Source organism: Macrobrachium nipponense, chromosome 7 (genome assembly GCF_015104395.2).
Source record: "Macrobrachium nipponense isolate FS-2020 chromosome 7, ASM1510439v2, whole genome shotgun sequence".
NCBI lineage: Eukaryota > Metazoa > Arthropoda > Malacostraca > Decapoda > Palaemonidae > Macrobrachium > Macrobrachium nipponense.
In genome coordinates, this window is record NC_061109.1 from 10,748,827 (window position 1) to 10,768,694 (window position 19,868).

Sequence of the window (19,868 nt, forward strand, 5' to 3'; positions counted from 1 at the left end):
GACTGTCATTTTTATCTGTCAGAAGATAACAGTATACAAGAACTAGGGATGCACCGATACCAATACCGATGCCAATACTAATTTTTAAAGCCGATACCAATACCTGTTACCTCCATATTACTGTTATTTAGGAGAATATATATTGTTACTAAAATAATTCTTGTTCTCTGGTTATCGTATATTAAAGGTTCAAAAGTTGAAAGGTCATATAAACTGCACGTGTCTAATTCCAAGCTGCAGCAATAGCAGTACAATAACTCATTGCACCATTCACTCATACCATACCTGTACCGCACATTAAAATAGTACCCAACTCCAACAGAATGGCAATGATTCATTGCTGACAAGAGATAGACACAACCATAGTTAATTTAAATTACAAAGTTGTTAAATACACTACAGAATTAAGATACCATCTGTTTTTAAAAGTTAACAATGAACCTATATGCAATGATATGACTACATAGTTTGGTGGGTTTTGCTAACGTATACAAGGCTGTCCCTGTTTTACGACGGTTTCGGCTTACGGCATTCCAAGGTTACGGCACTTTTCAATTATATTCATCGGAAAATATTTCAGGTATACAACATATGTTACAGGATTACGGCACCAATCCGGCAGAAGAAATATGACTCCAAAAAGGTAAAATGATAATTTTAAGTTTTTTGCAAAAAACAATAAAAATGCAGTTTACATAGTTTTCAATACAACCAAAGCATTAAAGTAAGGTCTTCTTAGGATTTTTGACGATTTCCGATGATGTTCCAGCTAATGACGTGCCTCAAGACCGGAACCCCCGTCGTAAACCGGGGACTGCCGGTACATTTTAGGAAGCTTAGAAGGGTTTTTAATTCCTGTACTAATGACAAAGTATCGGCTGGTATTGGCCAGACATTCACCGATACCAATACCGATACCACAAACCTAGCTGATTCCACCAATACCGATACTTGAGCACATCCCTAACAAGAACCGTGGCATAGGTATGCCAATAACCACTTTCTTTACTGCGATAGAATAGGATATAGAATTTAGGCCACAAGCCAAAAACTGGGACCTATGACCATGCCAGGGTGTAACAAAGAAAACCTCGCAGTTGCATTATCAAAAAATTATTAGGAGACTGGAAAGTAAGATGGAAGTAAGAATATGAAGTGGGGTACAGTAAAAGGAACGAAAGGGGTTGCAGCTAGGGGCCGAAGGGACGCTGCATAGAACCTAAAGTAATGCCTACAGTACGACAATAACAGCGGGTGCTTCTCCTCAGGGCACCAAGAGGAGGTCAGACTCCAATTTAATTTTGTTTATTTGATTTTTTTTTTTTGTTTTTTTTTTTTTTTTTTGAAAGGCATTCGAACATGCCGCCGATTCTTTTTGTCACTGAAAATATCTTTATCCATCTATATATATATACGCATATAAATATACGTATATATATATATATATATATATATATATATATATATATATATATATATATATATATATATGTAGTATGTTTATATATAACCTTAACTATCCCTTACACATTTATTCTGTGCATTAACACAGTTGTTAAACAGGACCTCATGAAACTGGACAGTATCTAGCTGAGATATTGATTATAAAAAAAAAATTACAAGTTTTCCTGGACTAATAATCATCATTGTCAAGTATCCACGATACTTGACAATAAGGATTGTTAGTCCAGGAAAGTTTGTAACATTTTTTTTAATAAATTAATAAATACCTCTCCGCTAGATACCATCCAGTTTCAATGAGGTCTTGTTAGAGTAATTGTATTAATACATAGCACAATTGTGTAAGGGATAAATTTAAGGTATATATATATATATATATACATGGGTATAATGTGTATATATATATTATATATAAATATATATATATATATATATATATAATAACTATATATCATATACCTTAAACCGAAATCAGAAAAATACGCCCAACTGTTATCCCTTAGCCTTAGTCCAACGGCAGCTACCGCCTGACCTAATTTCCAAAGAATGTATATAAATAATAACTTTATTACAAACCTACCCGAAGTATGAGTAGCGGTCTACATAATAACACACCTCTGAATTAAACAATACATTTTAGTTTTCAGTAAAAGAAAACTATCGAGATGGCCATTAGTCTGTCCGTCCGCCCTCAGAGCTTAAAGACCACTGAGGCTAGAGGAGCTCCAAATTGCTAAGTTGTTCATCCACCCTCCTATCATCAAACATACCAAATTTCAGCCCTCTAGGTTAAAGTTAGTTTTTATCGTGAGTCTGGCAACGCTACAGGTGCCAACAACACTAGCCACCACCGGGCCGTGGCTGAAAATTTTGTGGGCCGCGGATGAGGTTCTTACAGCATTATACGCTGTACAGAAAAATCTTCAGCTCATAGTTTACGTGTTTATTACTGTTAAGTGACATTTTTCCAAGAGGATAAAAGTAAAAGCTCATGATTTTGGTTCTGCCCTTACCAGGGACAAATAGACAAATAGACAGTCTCATTCATTTTTGTTCTATCTCAAAATAAAGTCTCGGAACTGCTGTTGACTGCCAATTCACCTTCGTGAAGAAAAAATGCGAGTAATTACAAAACTCGAAATTAGCTTCAGGAAATTTCCTAATTCGTTTTCGAGAATCTCGTACTCTGACTCAGATAAAATTACGAATCTTATTAACCGTTTGGAGGACCAAAGTAATAGTCTCCAAAAACTGTACATGAATTTGTTCGTTATAATTCACAACTAAAATGGTTTATGCTTTTTGGTTTGAAGTTAAAACCAAAGGCCTTGTCCTCATTCAGTTAAAAAATCAGACCACCCAACATAGGCTTATTCGATGTTTCCTGCAGGTTTATAACGAATACGAATACTCTGGAAAAACATAACACAGTAAACGCATGCAAAACACATTTGCAAAGGATGACAGCAAGTTGAACTGAAATTCCAATAATGCGGATATGACGATAGCAGCGTTCTATGAATAACAGACGCACTGAAGGACAAAGTGAATGATCTTTTCATTCACATCTGGTCCCTTTGTGCCAATGTTTGAATGGAATGGAATACAGAGTTTAGGACAAACGCCAAGTACTGGGACCTGTGAGGGTTTTATTTGTTTGTTTGGTGTTTTTACGTCGCATGGAACCAGTGGTTATTCAGCAACGGGACCAACGGCTTTACGTGACTTCCGAACCCCGTCGAGAGTGACCCATGAGGTAGATTTTAACTGTGTAACAGGAGGAGAACCTCAAAGCAGTTGCCCTTTGAAATTATTGTTAGGAGAGGGTGGATATAGCAAGATGGAATTAGATCATGTGAATGGAGGTACAACAAAATGAATGAAAAGGGTTGCAGCTAGGGGACGAGGGACGCTGCAAAGAACCTTTAGTAATACCCACAGTGCTCCCCATGAGATGTACTGTTGGCACTACCGCCCCACTAACGGGGAACCAATGTCTGAGAGAGGCCTGCCATCAATCCCGTAGTGCAGTTGCTGCAACAACGAATGATGTTCTACCTTCTGCTTCGAGTTTGACTCAAATCTCTTCAATCCTGCAAGGTATGCGAGGATAAAGTTACGTAATGGACACACTGAAGGACATGCAAGAGGATCTCCTTTTACGATGGGTCAACCTTTGTTCCAAGCTTAACTAAACCAATTATGTGGAATTACGAGAGAGAGAGAAAAAAGGGAATGATAGACAGACAGACAGACACATGACGATATCCATACTGGTCTACCTTTGTACCAAGTCCGGCTGAGATATTTCCAGTAACGAGGGCGATGTTGCGATGACACTGACAAACTAACAGAAAAGACTGGCAAGTGATCTCCTTCTGGCGCATTTGTAATCAATGGTTTACCTCCGCTTCAAATTTGACCGAAATCCCTTCAGTCACTAAGAGTTGCAATGACAAGTTGAGCTGAGTATAGAAACTAGGTCAAAGCCCAAGCACTGGGACCTATGACGTCATCCAGCACTGAAATGGAAATTGAGAGTAAAAGGTTTGAAAGGTGTAACGAGAGGAAAACCTCCAAGCAGTTGCACCATGAATCAAGTGTTATGAGAGGGTTTAGGAAAGTAAGATGAAGAGAGAATATGAAAGGAGGTACAGTAAAAGGAACGAAAGTGGTTGCAGCGAAGGGCCGAAGGCACGCCGCAAAGAACCTTAAGTAATGCCGACAGTGCACCGCATGAGGTCTACTGACGGCACCACCCCCCTACGGGATGCAATGACAAGGTACGAATAATACACGTTCCTCGTTGGACGAGTGGTTTTCGCGCTCGGCCACCAATCCAGTGGTTCGAAGTTCGATTCTCGGCCCGGCCAATGCGGAATCAGAGGAATTTGTTTCTGGTGAAAGAAATAAATTTCTCGATATAATGTGGTTCGGATCCCACAATAAGCTGTAGGTCCCGTTGCTAAGTAACCAATTGGTTCCTAGCCACGTAAAAATATCTAATCCTTCGGGCCAGCCCCAGGTGAGCTGGTAATCAGCTCAGTGGTCTGGTAAAACTAAGATATACTTAACTTGACGAATAATACACGGCAAAACAAATGGAAAGACACGGAGGTGCGTATTTGGATAATATCCCTTCATGCGAATCTATGCAAGATGGTCTACCTTAATACAAAGTTTGATTCAAATCCTTCCAATGTCGGAATTCAAGTGAGAAGACGGTTAGTTTGTTTGTTTTGTTTGTATGTTGTTTTTACGTTGCATGGAGCCAGTGGTTATTCAGCAACGGGACCAACGGCTTTACATGACTTCCGAACCACGTCGAGAGTGAACTTCTATCACCAGAAATACAAATCTCTAACTCCTCAATGGAATGCCCGAGAATCGAACTCGCAGCCACCGAGGTGGTACGGCAACACCATACCCACCACGCCACACTGATGACTAAATTGATGCGACGTAAAACTCATGACTACTGCAACTGGCAAGATTGCCAGGAGGCACTCTGAAGTATTTCATTCTCTATTTCGATTTCCAGTATCGTTCTGCAATACAAAACAAAACACTCAGAGATCCCGTTTTGACAAATGTTTCATTGTAATGACAAAAGTAGGGGCTTAGAAGAGGCAACTCAACTGAACGTTTTCTGAGGTATAGCCACCAGTTTGAAACCGATATAAAAACACATTTGACACGAGATTGTTTCAGTGGAAACCTAATTTTTTCATGGAAAACAAAATGTGGCATAATTTCTTAACTTAGCTGCCAAACCTCAGTTCCTGCAAGACGAGGTCGGCACAGGGTGTTAAAGGGTTAGTCGGTCACTAACATTTAAAATGATGTAATAAGATTAATTAATTTCAACAGGCATCTAACAAGATTAAAAGTATTTCATATATATTCATATCTGTAAATACATCTATACAATACATCCACACGTACTGCATATGTATTAGATCTCAATTTTGCTGAGAAGCCCCGTCTCCCTGACAAAGAACTTAACTGCTCTACATTACAATCCTCACCCAGAATCGTGGCAAGGATATCATGTCCATCTCTGTCACGTCCTCTAAAGAGTAACCTATGCTTAGCTCCCCAGGAGTCGGGCAATCGAGCGGCGATGTCTCATAGCTAGCCAACTACTCTAAGAACTATCGTGTTCAAGCTGCCATTATGCCAAGACAATATGGAAAGCCAAGGAGAAAATTAATAGTATAAATGACAGGTCTCAGGCAAGACCAGAAACAAGCAAAAGCTTGAGATGTCTAAACAGACTCTGCTAAGCTGCTCTTAGTTTTCTAAAAAAAAAAAATAATAATAAAATAATAAATAAATAAATAAGCTACTGAGGCTAGAGGGCTGAAAATTGGTATTTTGATCATCCACCCGCCAATCATCAAACATACCAAATTCCAACCCTCTTGCCTCAGTAGTTTTTATTTGATTTAAGGTTAGAGTTAACCAAAGATCGTCCATCTGGCAGCATTTTCCGGAGGCATGGGATGCACCCTCACTCTACCGTATCTGGTGAGCGACTGAAACGCTACCGGGGGCCATAGTTGATGGTTTTATACAGCATTATACGTTGTACACCATGCAATTTGAGAGGGTTTGTTTTGTTTGTTTGTCTAGTGTTTTTACGTTGCATGGAACCAGTGGTTATTCAGCAATAGGACCAACGGCTTTACGTGACTTCCGAACCACGTCGAGAGTGAACTTCTGTCCCTAGAAATACGCATCTCTAACCCCTCAGTGGAATGCCCGAGAATCGAATTCGCGACCACCGAGGTGGCAGGGCCAAGACAATACCGATCACGCTCATGCAATTTGAGAGGGTATGACGGATTGATTTTCTCTGTAGCTAGTTCCCTGACATGTTTCCTGTTTCTTAAGCCTTGTGAATGAATGGAGGAATAAGTGAACGGATATAATTTTCCCGCTTATTATTACCTAGCAATTCGTAACTTTTATATACGGACATTTTTTTTAATAAAAGACATCAACTATGCCCATGCACTACTTCTGACAAGGTGACCCCTCCAGCAATATTTCTCACATATGTGCCAGCATATATATCCATAAAATACCTTTTACTTCAAAGCAGTGCGAAGCATCCCGATGACCAGAGCTTCGGTGTCTTGTTCCTTTGTGGTGAGAAAAAAAAAAATATATAATCATGCTTACCAGAACCGGCTTAACTCTGTCTCTGAGGCGAGAGGAAAAAATCTGACCATGAGCATGATCACCTTCCATAATTTTTGCCACGCGGACGCAAGATAAGATACACAATTTTCACTTGACATTTTAGTTTTCTGTAAAATAAACTATTGTGCCGACTTTGTCTGTCCCTCCGCCCTCAGATCTTAAAGACTACTGAGGCTGAGGCAAATTGGTATGGTAATCACCCACCATCTAATCACCAAACAAATTAAATTGCATCCCTCTAGCCTCAGTAGTTTTGATTTTATTTAAGGTTCAAGCTAGCCATAATCACTCCTGACGGCGCTGTAGGTACAAACTATACAGGCCACCACTGAGTTTCATGGGCCGCGGCTAAGAGTTTTTATAGGGTCTTGGCTCAGGCCACCACCGGACAGAAAAGTCGATTGCATTTTTGACTCGTCACTGCACTTCGAGGATTCCCTCTCAGTCCCTTTGAGTGAGAACGACATCCTTCACTCGCTGCTATGAAGATGATGACGACGATTCTAATGATCGACTGACCAATTTGATAACCTCAGCCTTCACCTCCGTAACGGATTCATTAGGAGTTTTGGAATCAATGTATAACGCAAAGGCCGGCCAAAGGAAACTATGAACAAAAGGTTCAGAATTATCCAGGCAGTTAACTATGACGAGTGACGAGTCACTGTCCCAACCCGATCCACTATAACAATAGGCTACGAGATATGTGAAGGTTCAATAAAATAGAATAGAATATAGGATTTAGGCCAAAGGCCAAGCGCTGGGACCTATAAAGTCATTCAGCCCTGAAAGGAAAATTGACAATCAGTAAGGAGGTTTGAAAGGTGTAACAGAAGGAAAACCTCGTAGAGCACTATGAAACAATTGTTAAAAGAGGGTGGAAAGTCAGATGGAAGAAGGAGAATGTGACCGGATGTACAGTAAAAAGAACGAAAGAAGTTGCAGCTAGGTGCCATACAGACTATGCAAAAAACCTTAAGTAATGCCTACAGTGCACCGCGTTAGGTGCGCTATTGGTACTAACCACCTCACACACTGGGTACAACTGCTTCGTGAAATGAGCCCAATTGATTGGTGGTTAAGTAGCTTCATATGTTCATGAACACAGCCTTCAAAGAAATGACTCGATTTGAACCAAACCAAAAGGAAATTCTTCATCATATTACTTTGAAGCCAGAGCTTACCAGATCACTTAGCAGTCAAATGATATCAATAACCATAACTTTATCCAAACCAACTTTTATCCAAACCAACTTAACTTGGAAGAGAGCTTCATCCCTCCCTCCGGCCCACCCACTACCATGCTGTATCTACCAATGAGTGCCCAGCGCCTACCTTTCCCAATCTCCACAGCAAAGGACCCGGTAGGAGGGTAGCGCCGTCAGTGAACCTCATGCAGTGCACCGTAGGCATTACTTAAGGCTCTTTGCAGCGTGCCATCGGGCCGTAGCTGCGACCCCTTTCCTGTACCTCCTTTCATATACTCTTTCTTACATCTGACTTTCCGCCCTCTCCTAACAACTGCTTTGAGGTTTGCCTCCTGCTACACCTTCCAAACTTTTTACCGTCGATTTCCGTTTCAGCGCTGAATGACCTCATGGATCCCATTGGTTGGCCTTTGGCCTAAATTTGATATTCAGCTCTCTCTCTCTCTCTCTCTCTCTCTCTCTCTCTCTCTCTCTCGTCTCTCTCTCTCTCTCTCTCTCTCTCTCTCTCTCTCTCTCTCTCTCTGTGAGGGCGAGTATTCCATAGCGGAGGAGGAGCGTCCAAAGCAAACATGCTGTGGTTTTCTATCTTACGTAAACAGAGACCCCTGTGTAACAACACACAAGGAAAAGCCGTCAGAAATGAGTCATCATGCGATCCATGTCGCAATGCTTTTGGCAGCCGGGATTGAGCAAGGCGAGGGCGCATCCCCCAGACTATTTCGCCTGGTAGTGGTATTTCTAGCAACAGGAAAATGATGCAAATGGAAAAAACAGGTGGTTTGAACCTTCTGGCATTTGACGTACATTCACCATAAAAAAAGGACAAGAAAAAAATATATAATAAATACCCAGTATCCAAAGTAACTAAAATTACGACCTATGAAAAAAGCATGCTGCATCTGATCACCTCTCTCATATATTCAATATATATATCCGTATATATATGGTGTATCAAGAAATAATGACATGTTAAAAAGCTAAAAAAAAGTGTAAAACTTTATATCTTAAAAAAATTTTACGTGTATATATATTATATATATATCTATATATATATATATATATATATATATATATTATATATATATATATATATATATATATTATATATAAATTTATATATAATATAAAATTTTCTTGAAAGATTTAAAGTATAACGCTTTTTTAGCTTTTAACATGTCATTATATCTGATTTTGAAAGATATATGTATGTTTGTATATATATATATATATATATATATCATATATATATATATATATATATATATATACATATATATAATTCATATGTATTATGTATATATATATATATATATAATCAAAATCCCGAAATAATGACATGTTAAAAGCTAAACAAGAGAAAAAACTGGTTAATCTTTAAAACTTCAAAAACTGTCTACGAGGCCTTTTTCTCTTGCTTCGTATAAGCTCAACCTTCAACAACACAATGATCATATCATAGCCAGTTTCAAAGGCAACTGGTATCAATATGGCCCACTATTCTACAGAGATGACTGAACTGTTTATTTTTTTCTAGATAGATATAGAATATAGATTTTAGGCCAAAGGCCAAGCACTGGTACCTATGAGGTTATTCAAAGCTGAAACGGAAACTGACAGTAAAAGGTCTGAAAGACGTAACGTAATCAATTGTTAGGAGAGGGTGGAAAGTAAGAAGAAAGAGAATACGAACGGAGGTGCAGTAAAAAGAATGGAATCGGATGCAGCTTGGGGCCAAACGCAGGCTCCAAAGAACCTTAAGTGCATTGACGGAGCTACCCCACCCCCTCCCTGCGGAGGCTTTAATCTGTTCACACGCAAATATCTGAAAGTACAAGACAGTTTCTCTTTTTGTTCAACTCCATACATCTGAGAGTACAAGACACAGTAACGTCTTGTAAACAGCGAGTCGAGTCAAGATTCTGCATTAGTTATTTGCGCGGTTTCATAAGCCAACAAACCAAACAATCCAACTCTAAAAGTGGGTTAACCTCATCTTCAAACTGCTGAATCAAATTACACATTCAGCGAACATATCTTAACCAGAAGCTCAAGTCAACACATTTTAATGACTCAAGACTTGTCCAGAGCTGCTGATCGATATATATAGTGGTTCTGCTGCTGTTATCAGTTTACACATGATAAAACTGTTATTGTAGGTAAGATACTTAAATTGTGGTTACCGACTGTGCAGTTGTTCACATTGGTAGCTGCGAGAAATCAACAGAAACAAATATCATCGAGAACAGTTGTTACAGCATAGGTGGAAAGAAGGACCACTGTGTCAAAAGGAGAGAATGATGCTGTGTGAAACAGAATTAATAGTTCGGATTGAGACTGAATCCTACCGGTAAAAGTCGGCAGGGTTAGATCATGTTCACTTGTGCGTTTTGAGCTGATCGGTCAAGCGGGTGTGGTGAATCTTACGACCTAAATATGGCAATTCCCTTTCCATCCACTTCCCGCTTGACTCGGGCACCTATAGTTTGCTCGTGGGCGGAGTTCACCTTTGCTCAAGTCTTTGGTGCCAACTATATACCGTTCACAATGGTGGCTGCGGAATACATCCTAAAACTCGACGTGTTATCATTTTTACAGTAATGAACGTTGGTGGAAAGTGAAACGCAAAACTGACTCAAACAGAAGCCAAAGAGCGAAATCTAAAGGAGCACTGATGGCAAATGTGAAGGTGTCCGACGGTCTTCAAGAAAACGGGGGTGTTGCAGATGGCGTTATCCATCATGGTACTTCGCCTTGTGAATTAAAGTTGAATTGAATATAGAACTTAGGCTAAATGCCAAGCACTGGGCCCCATAAGATCATTCGACGCCGATACGGAAATTGAGAGTAAAAGGTCTAAAAGGCGTAACAGGAGGAAAACTTCAAAGCAGTTGGATATGAATCAATTGTTAAGGTGCGTCCACACGGTCGAACAATGTCCGACGGACAAACATTGTTACCATATCATAGGCGAAGCAGGATGACGTCATAAGTGTTGTAACGATGGACGTAGATCTGGCAACAAACAGTGGTACCAGATGAAGTTGTATAACAATGTTTTTACTCTGCTCACAAAGCAAAGCCCAGCAGACAATTGTTAGTTGGTAACAATGTTTGTCCGTCGGACATTGTCCGACCATGTGGACGCACCTTTAGGAGAGGGTGGAAAGTTCGATGGAAGAACTGAATATGAAAAGGGGGTACAGTAAAAGGAACGAAAGGGGTTGCAGGTAGGGGCCGAAGGCACGCTGCAAAGAACCTCAAGTCAAGGTCTATGCCTTAAGTAATGCCTACAGTGAACTGCATGAGGTGTACTGATAATTATGAGAAATATTTGACAAGACTTCAGAGGCTTCCACAGGGATGTATCTTCCCTCCTCCTCCTAAACTACTTGCTTATGGAGCTAAAATGCCAAATGTTTGTTTAGCCTCAAGTTATTTTCCATATCCAACGGTTTCAAAGTTATTCTTGTAACATATTACTCGTTTACTCCTCAGAAACTGTATTCTCTCTACCTCTTTTTCTGCGTTTAATGTCCGCTTTAACTGTGCGTTTGTTTGTATGGCGTTTTGACGTTGTATGGAACCAGTGGTTACTCAGCAACGGGACCAACGGCTTTACGAGACTCCCCAACTACGTTGAGAGTGAACTTCTATTACCAGAGATACACATCTCTCACCCCTCAATGGAATGCCCGGGGCTATTGAAAGGGGTCTCGCCTTCACGTTCAATGGAACATGAGGTTTCGCGATGACCCACCAAGTAAATTCTGATTCTCAGGTCGGCATAGGACAGACTGACCAGAGTTCCTGCCCCCCCCCCTTTTTTTTATCCTTACAAACCCCCTTCAGCTTCATGGGCTGTTATTCTATTCTTTTCAACTAGAGAATGCAACAATAAGTTTGCCTCATACGTTTCCAGACTTCAACTACATTCATGTTTTATTACCGAAACAGTTCATTATCTCTATGAAAAAATTCCCTCGACTTTCTAGCATCAGAGCCGTCTGCAGGCCCGTATCCATTTTTTTTTTTTTTTTTTTTTTAAATGGCGGGTGGTCTTTTTTCCCAAAACTGGACATTTTCTTCTATCAATGTCATTGCATATATAGGTGTACCCCGTAGGAGGGTAGTACCGTCAGTGCACTTCATGCGGTGCACTGTAGGCATTACTTAAGGTTCTTTGCAGTGTCCCTTCGGCCCCTAGCTGCAACTACTTTGACTTAACAAAAGACAATAATAAATAAATATTCTAGAGTATGTATTGTTATTTATTACTTTGTAAGTACAGTTCAATGAAAAGCATAGTCACAGAAAATATGGACTTCGTGAAAAAAAAAAAAATGGGGGGGAAGGGGGTCGTTCGACCGCCCCGACCCACCGCCCTCCACCCAAGCCCCCTTGATACAGGCCTGCTATGCGTCCTTGGGCAAACCTATGAAAGAGAAAGGGCAATACCCTACCAAAATCACGAAACTGAAATGGACATCCAGTAAGGAGGCAGTTACCTTGGAAAGGACCTCGTTCAGCTGTCAAACCACACTCAACGACCTTGATGCTTACCAACTCAAATTTGCTCTCGGCTGTGGAATAGTATAAAAATGAATTTAAAAGGTTCAAAGTCTTTGGAAACTATTTCGATGACTGCTCTTTTGGTAGACAAGATCATATATAAGGCAAACGTACTTAAACGCTTGTAATGTCAATTCAGACGGTACTGTGCCTGATCTCCATATTTTTCAAAATGACTCCAGTTTCTTAGCACTGCAGCCGAAGTCAGCAGTACAGCTATGTCACTGTTGTCTCTGACCACTCAACTCATTATGCCAAAATTACTGCTGCTTCACCAAAGGGCAGCATGACCTCCGAACGTATTCAAAGCGGACGGTATAATGCACTATAACGAATGACGCCAAAAGAGAGCAAGTGTTCACACAGAGGTAAGAACTAAACCCAGAACTCAGCCTCAAATACATATACACGCAAAACAGCAAGATACACTTTTCCACAACATAACATCCATATACTCGAAACAATTCAATAACCATTTCAATTAATGAACATAAATATAATCACATATAGTTCAACACATTCCATCTATGCTTAAGCTTTCCAAGGCGGTTGATGTCACATTCTATTTCTTTGAAGATTCTAAGCACATTTTCCAGTCTAACGCTGCGATGTCGCTTTTGTAAATAACTGCTAATTTTCCGCCTTGTTTCAGTCAAGGTCTAGACTAGAAAGTATATTCTCTTTTTCAACCTGGGGTACGCGCACCCCAGGGTGTACGCCAAAGGTCTGTCAGGGGGTACGCGCTCCCCATGACACTCGAATGAATATTAAATGCCGACCTTCGATATGCTTTAGCAAAAACTACTCCTCGGACAACTAAGATAGTTAAGGAAAACAGTTTCAGCCGTTTCATTAACTACCTTTGCAGCTGAGGTAATAATAATGTATTTTGTTTTTACAGCTCTGTACCTTAACCTTGAAAATGTACTTCATAGCCAGAGGTAAATACTTATAACAAATTGTCTCTATTTTTTAACGGAATTATTTGATTGCAATATTATTGTTTATATCCGAGGTATGTACTTACTTCCCCTCTGTACAGTTTTTCTGAGTTGGTTTTGTTTTCCACGTTATGCCAAGTGAAGGAGGTACATTACTGACATTACAAATACCCGAAAGGGTATACGTGGGGAGGAAAAGGTTGAAAACCCCTGCTCTAGACCTTAGTTTCAGGCGCGAGAAGGTTTTTCTTCTCGTGCTGTCTTCATGGGACACATCTTCCGCTGCCTATCTCTGTGATTTGCCTAACTAGAGGCAATGTTCTTAATACATACGTGATAAGTTCCGCATTACAATGCTGATACTGGAGACATAATTAAGACCAGAACAACTCAAATGATATGGTAGACAACAGGATTCTCCTGTTTTCAAGTACCTCTATATTGGCATCGTAAGTGCTACAGGGTGGAAAAAAAGTGCATAAGAGGATAATGTTTACATCAAGGCGAAGTCAGCTTCCAGATGCATCTATTCATGTTTAGGTGGACAGTTCTAATGTCATAATAAATGTTCAACTTCTACTACCTGATTGCAACATTTGTCAGTAGGATATTCTTAGCGCTTGAATAATGTTATAGTGTGTGTGAGTGTGTGTACAGTATATCATATCATATATATCTCCCTTTCTCTCACTTCTTTCATTTTTCCCGCGCTTCCGTCTTACATAACAGTGTCGGTAGCATTACGAGAGATGTAGTACTACTGACCCACTTCAATGGCAGCCGACTTTAAGAGGCTTTTCAAAGAAGACAAATAAACGTGATATGTTCTGGTTTACTAAAACGCGATGGTAATTAAACCCCATTACTTCACTTGATAGATATGTTAAAATTAAACTCTATGAACTCTACAACCAAAAACCGATTATATTAATCAATAAAGTCATGATTAGGTAACGATCAGACAGACGGCATCAATTCTAGCGATTTCACGAACAGGTTATTTACCTATCAGAATATCAGGAAAATTCCAGTTAGCCAAATTGTAAATATCGCTCTCGCCCCAATTTCCCAAGCCCGGCTAGCTCAGTCGGTAGAGCACGAGACTCTTAATCTCGGGGTCGTGGGTTCGAGCCCCACGTTGGGCGATTACTTTTTCATTTTTTTTTTCTATTCCCTCGTGTATATTGCATTACGAAAACCTTTCGAATACAGAATGTACAATTAATTTATTCCAAGAGAACAACTGAAGTGACGGAAGTAAACCTCTTTCCAAAAATAACTTATTAAGAAGTAAAAAAAAAAAAAAAAAATAAGTTCACAAAAAAAAAACTTAAAAAAGGAACTTTAAATTTTTTTTTCTATTTTACCAAGCAAAAAATTAAAAAAAAATTTATTTTACCGAGCAAAGACACGCGATGCTGGTAAAAAAAATTATCTTGGCAATTAGCTACTTGATAGTGGGGAAAATTTATCAAATGAGTTGTATTTTGTTCACTGTATACCACTGTGACGTCCAGTAATCTTCTAACAAGTAGTTGCAGAAAGCAGTTCCATTTACATGTATTAAATCAATGAAAGTTTGGTATGCGTACTTCCGTAATTTACGTGCAGACGAGAGAGAGAGAGAGAGATTCAAGCAAAGAATATTCTTTTACACAAAATTTCGTTAAAGGCGTGTGCCCCATTCAACGATACACACCTTTGGTAAGAAACAAATTTGCTATGTATGATTATCACATTACTTCTTAAACTACTTCATTAACAACAACAGTTTTAAGTTAGTTAAAAAGATATACCACTGGCCCGTAAGGGGATCGAACCCTCGACATCCGCGTTATTAGCACGGCGCTCTAACCAACTGAGCTAACAGGCCCACATACTTAATGGCCGTACACCTCAAGCTAGCCTCTACTATAATCGAATGGTATCGTTCAGTGGTTCCCAGCCTGGGGGGGCTCAGCAATTTCCAGGGGAGGCGCGAGCCCTAGGGAAAAATGAATACAAAATTCTCAAATTATATTCGCTATTCTCTTAAAAAAAAAGCGAGGAACTAATAATCAGAAGTTCATGAAAAAAAATGCAAAAGTATCGCCTTATAACGTGACTTTCCTAGTCTACTACTCTTGGCTCATTGGGCTTACAATGTTTTGTAATTATTGACCTCCCTCCCTATCCCTCGAAACCCCTTCTTTTTCTCTTTTTTTTTCAAGTCTGGGAGGTAATTTTACTCACACACATTGGGCATATAGATCTACCCAAGAAATATAGAAGCGATGGAAAGAAGAATTAAATATGCAAGACAGGCGAGAAATGGAGACAATTAACCCATGTCATACGCCACGAGGGCATCAAGGAAGCCTATGGCAGTCATTTCGGGATTCCGTTGGTCAAACCTCTGCTCATATGAAAATGTTGCGCTAACTATTCAAAGAATTACTCAACGAGAGCCCTGTGATGTTTTATACTGCTGTCAGTGTACCCCACGCGGTACACTGTAGGCATTACTAAAGGTTCTTTACAGCAACCCTTCGGCCCCTACCTACAACCCCGATTTCAGGTTTACCTCCTGTTACACCTTTCAAACCTTTCTACTGTCAATTTCCCTTTCAGCTAAATGGCCTCGTATAGGTCTTACAGAGTTTGCCTTAATTTTTATATTCCTTTCCTCAAGGAGAGAGAGAGAGAGAGAGAGAGAGAGAGAGAGAGAGAGAGAGAGAGAGAGAGAGAGAGAGAGGGAAGGGGGGGGGGGGTGGGGGGGTTGGGTGGGCTACATGAATACTGTTGCACATGGACAATTTTATCGCAAAAAAAAAAAAAACACTGTAAACCGTAAATAGTGAAAACATACAGATGAGGGTAGGTCTAGTTCTTCCAATGCTCTCAAATGTCTGGCATTCAACAAGATACGGTTCTGGGATCTCTCGTTTTTGTGTTATGCTCGCAATTGCATTGCGGCACAAAAAACGAATTAGCTACTTCTGAAAAACAGGCGCAATCAACTTCTCTGGTGGTCTCCGTATAATGCTATATGTGCCACGGCCCATGAAACTTCAACCACGGCACGGTAGTGGCCTACTCTATATCGTTGCCAGAAGCACGATTATGGCTAACTTTAACCTTAAATAAATAAATTAATTAATTAAATAAACAAATAAAACTACTGAGGCTACAGGACTGCAATTTGGTATGTTTGATGATTGGAGGGTGGATGATCAACACACCAATCTGCGACCTTCTATCCTTAGTATTTTTTTTTTTAATCTGAGGGCGGACAGAAAAAAATAAGGGTGCGAACTGACAGACAAAGGCGGCACAATAGTTTTCTTTTACAGAAAACTGAAAAGGATAAAACTTTTATTGCAGCAGTTGTGCAAAACTATGGCTGCCAGACGTAATATACAAATGAAGCAGAGTTGTATGGCCAAGGTCAAGAAACGTGGCAAACTACAAAATCGAGAATTTATGGATTAGCCGATCTCTTCTTTTGTCTCATTTTCAAGATTAGCTGTGTGGATTACCTATGCGGCGAAAAGTGACCGGCTATCACTCTTTTTTTAAGATAGGCCTAATACAACCATTGAAAAGATCGAATATCAGCCTCTGGGCCTGGTATATATAATGACTAAGAAATTGACCCTCCAAAATAACGTACTTTAGTTATATATATTAAACACATCAAATTTTATTGCATACGACAGCATACACAAATACTATATCATACTATTAAGAGTTTAGTAATAGTAACAACTTGTAGGCCTACGTGAAAAGTTCTTCGTCCAGCTTAATAAAAAACTGAACATTTGCAGCGATTTACAATTAAATTAAACAAAAGCATATCGTAAAACTACAAAAAACTTGTCCTTCGGTTGTAAAGTAATAACAGTATCCAATGGCTTTCTAAGTGTTGAAATTATCAAATCGTTCAGCTTAGTTATACTTAGTACACACACACACACACACACACACACACATATATATATAATATATAATATATCTATATATTATATATATATATATATATATATATAATATAATATATATGTATATATATGTGTGTGTGTGTGTGTGTGTGTGTGTGTGTGTGTATGTATGTAGTATGTATGTATGTATAGCTATGTATGTATGTATGTATGTATACTTATGCCTCCACCAATTCTCCTCCTCTGCATTAAAGAAATCCGTAATAAAAACATCAGAATTACCTTGTTTCATGGGCGCTATTTATATATATACGCAGGAATCTTCCAACAGCGTACCTTGTTTTCAGTCTCAAAAACATGGGCGTGCCCACAGATATAGTCTATGGGAGAGCCAATTGCTTTGCAGAGCATCTGCATCCACTACCGTTTGTGGTGACGTTGCAACACCACATAGTAGTACTAGGTCTTTTCTGCAATTCTAGTGCTGATGAGTAATTTAAGAGCTGTTATAGCCTACAGGTTTGCAGAGCAATGCATTCATTTTACGTTCGTACGATAAGCAATGAATATTACCATTTTTCTTCACTCGTGTAGTACCACCTTAGATAGATCTAAGTGTAGTACCACAGTTAAACATGCGTTCACTCAGAACGTATATTATATCGAACAAGAGTAAACCATTAGCATAAATCGCAATGCACAATGAGATTCATCCATTGCAGGAAGACCAAACTTCAATCATGGTTTTATCATCTGTCACCTAAACTCAAAGTATGTGCCTTGTTCTTATCAGTCGTTATCGCCATTATCCTTATGAATGCCAAGCCTGTGTTCTATTCGGATAACTTAGGGGGTTAACAGTACACGAATCCGTAAAACCAATTATACTGTACAGGTCTCTAACAAATGGTTGTTTACCCTTGGTGTTCAAATTGCTTCAGCTCCAAATTCTGTGTGTACTTTATACTGGCGATTGGGATTTCAAAATTTGCGATCTGAAAGTGACTTAAATAGCACATTCTTACTTAACAATTAAGGAAACACAACAAACGAAATGATAAAAGGTTTGCTTTTGGTAACGGTCCTTCATTCTTACCATGAAAACGACTAAGCCTAACAACCTACTTCCTAATTTTCATACAAGACGGTTTAATCGTACCTTACCAATAATCGTATTATCTGTTACAACTCTTTCATTAAGTACATTCCTCACAATGAATTACATGACGTATCTGGTGTACAACAGCATTACTCTGGCTAAGTTTCCATAATATAACTGCTGTTAGACTGATATATAGGTAGCTAGTCCTAAACTATGGAGACCGTTGGTCCTGCCCAAATGACCTACAATAGGGTTCGAGAAACTGTGGGCTAAATTGCGCCCTTTAAACTGAATAATCATCAAAACACTCACCGGAACTTGATCATGAGATCTTTCCTTGTGGTCTTATACTTCTCGATGGCACCCTGGATGTACTGCTCGTACTTTTTCTCGGCGTTGGCACCCATCTTGATGACACCCCTGGATCTGTCGACGACTTCGATGCAAATCAGAACTTAGTCTTCTGCATTTACAGAATGTTGCTCTCTCTGACCCCTCACAACGGAAGGCAGGAAACTCAAAAAAATAATGCACTCGAAGTTCAAAAAGTATAATGACGGCATTATACGACGATCAGAGGCGAGCTGATTAGTAATAAATACTTGTATCGCTTTATCTCCTGAAAGGTAAACCTAGGAAACTTTTCTTCGGTTATCACCAAGCGCAACGCTAATCGCAAAAGCCTTAATCTCACTTAAAACCACCATCTTTGATTAAAGAATGAAATAAGATCGAAATTACACACTGACGCTAGGAATTACACACTGAAGAACTCCACGAGACACTGTTATGCTACGTCTAACTAGACACCAGAACTGAAGACAACTACTGCCTGACTGACTGACTGACTGCCCGACTACGCTGCCTCCTCCATCCACGCTGCCCTTCCAACTTCAGAAGTGATCGTTCGCTCCCTAAATTGTAAATCGTTTTCCACTTGATATTTGCTATAATTAGTGATACGTAACTCTAAAGTATTTATTTCAATAGTTACTCAGGGGAATCTTCATTATGAATTCCTTCGAGATGTCTCTTATTGCTCAAACGCGTGACTTGCTTCAGAATTGAATGATCTGCGATATTGTCGTTCATTTAGTTCTCTGATTTCTCTCCTTCCACGAGTTTTGTGTTATATAGAACTGCATCTGATATAGAACGCATGGTAACATAATAACGATTCTCGTCAGTCTTACGCCAGAAGTAATTTATTTGTCCTTAAAAGCGTAATTCGCGTCATACTGTAAAACGAAATTTTATGAAACTGACCGCCGGACAGAGTCTCGTGGGAGGGAGTTGCCAAACAAGGAATATAAATCGCGTGTGGGTGAACGAGAGTGAAGAACGTCGCACCGGTGCCATCTCACGCAATCTGTCAACAAATTAGTTCAGTATATTATAATGGTATATAGTTTAAGCACAGTAATGACCAGGGGGATTTAATTTTTTATCAAGAAAACGA

General features: G+C 39.5%; 1 protein-coding gene and 2 non-coding genes across 6 annotated transcripts in view; 1 reads left to right on the forward strand and 2 right to left on the reverse strand.

Annotated features, from left to right (window-relative positions):
- The window catches only part of LOC135216988 (uncharacterized), a 358,855-nt gene extending 339,587 nt beyond the window's left edge, over positions 1-19,268 (reverse strand). For 3 of the 4 annotated variants that reach the window (XM_064252540.1, XM_064252538.1, XM_064252539.1), the window contains exon 1: positions 18,722-19,268. In XM_064252540.1, the coding sequence (XP_064108610.1) occupies positions 18,722-18,816 (95 nt within the window). In that variant the 5' untranslated portion in view covers positions 18,817-19,268. The remainder of the gene's footprint in view (positions 1-18,721) is intronic. The other variant, XM_064252541.1, reaches the window with a different exon arrangement.
- Positions 14,460-14,532, forward strand: Trnak-cuu (transfer RNA lysine (anticodon CUU)). The gene has a single exon. It is a non-coding gene; the product is annotated as a tRNA-Lys (tRNA).
- Positions 15,187-15,260, reverse strand: Trnai-aau (transfer RNA isoleucine (anticodon AAU)). The gene has a single exon. It is a non-coding gene; the product is annotated as a tRNA-Ile (tRNA).
- Positions 19,269-19,868: the final 600 nt, after the last annotated feature.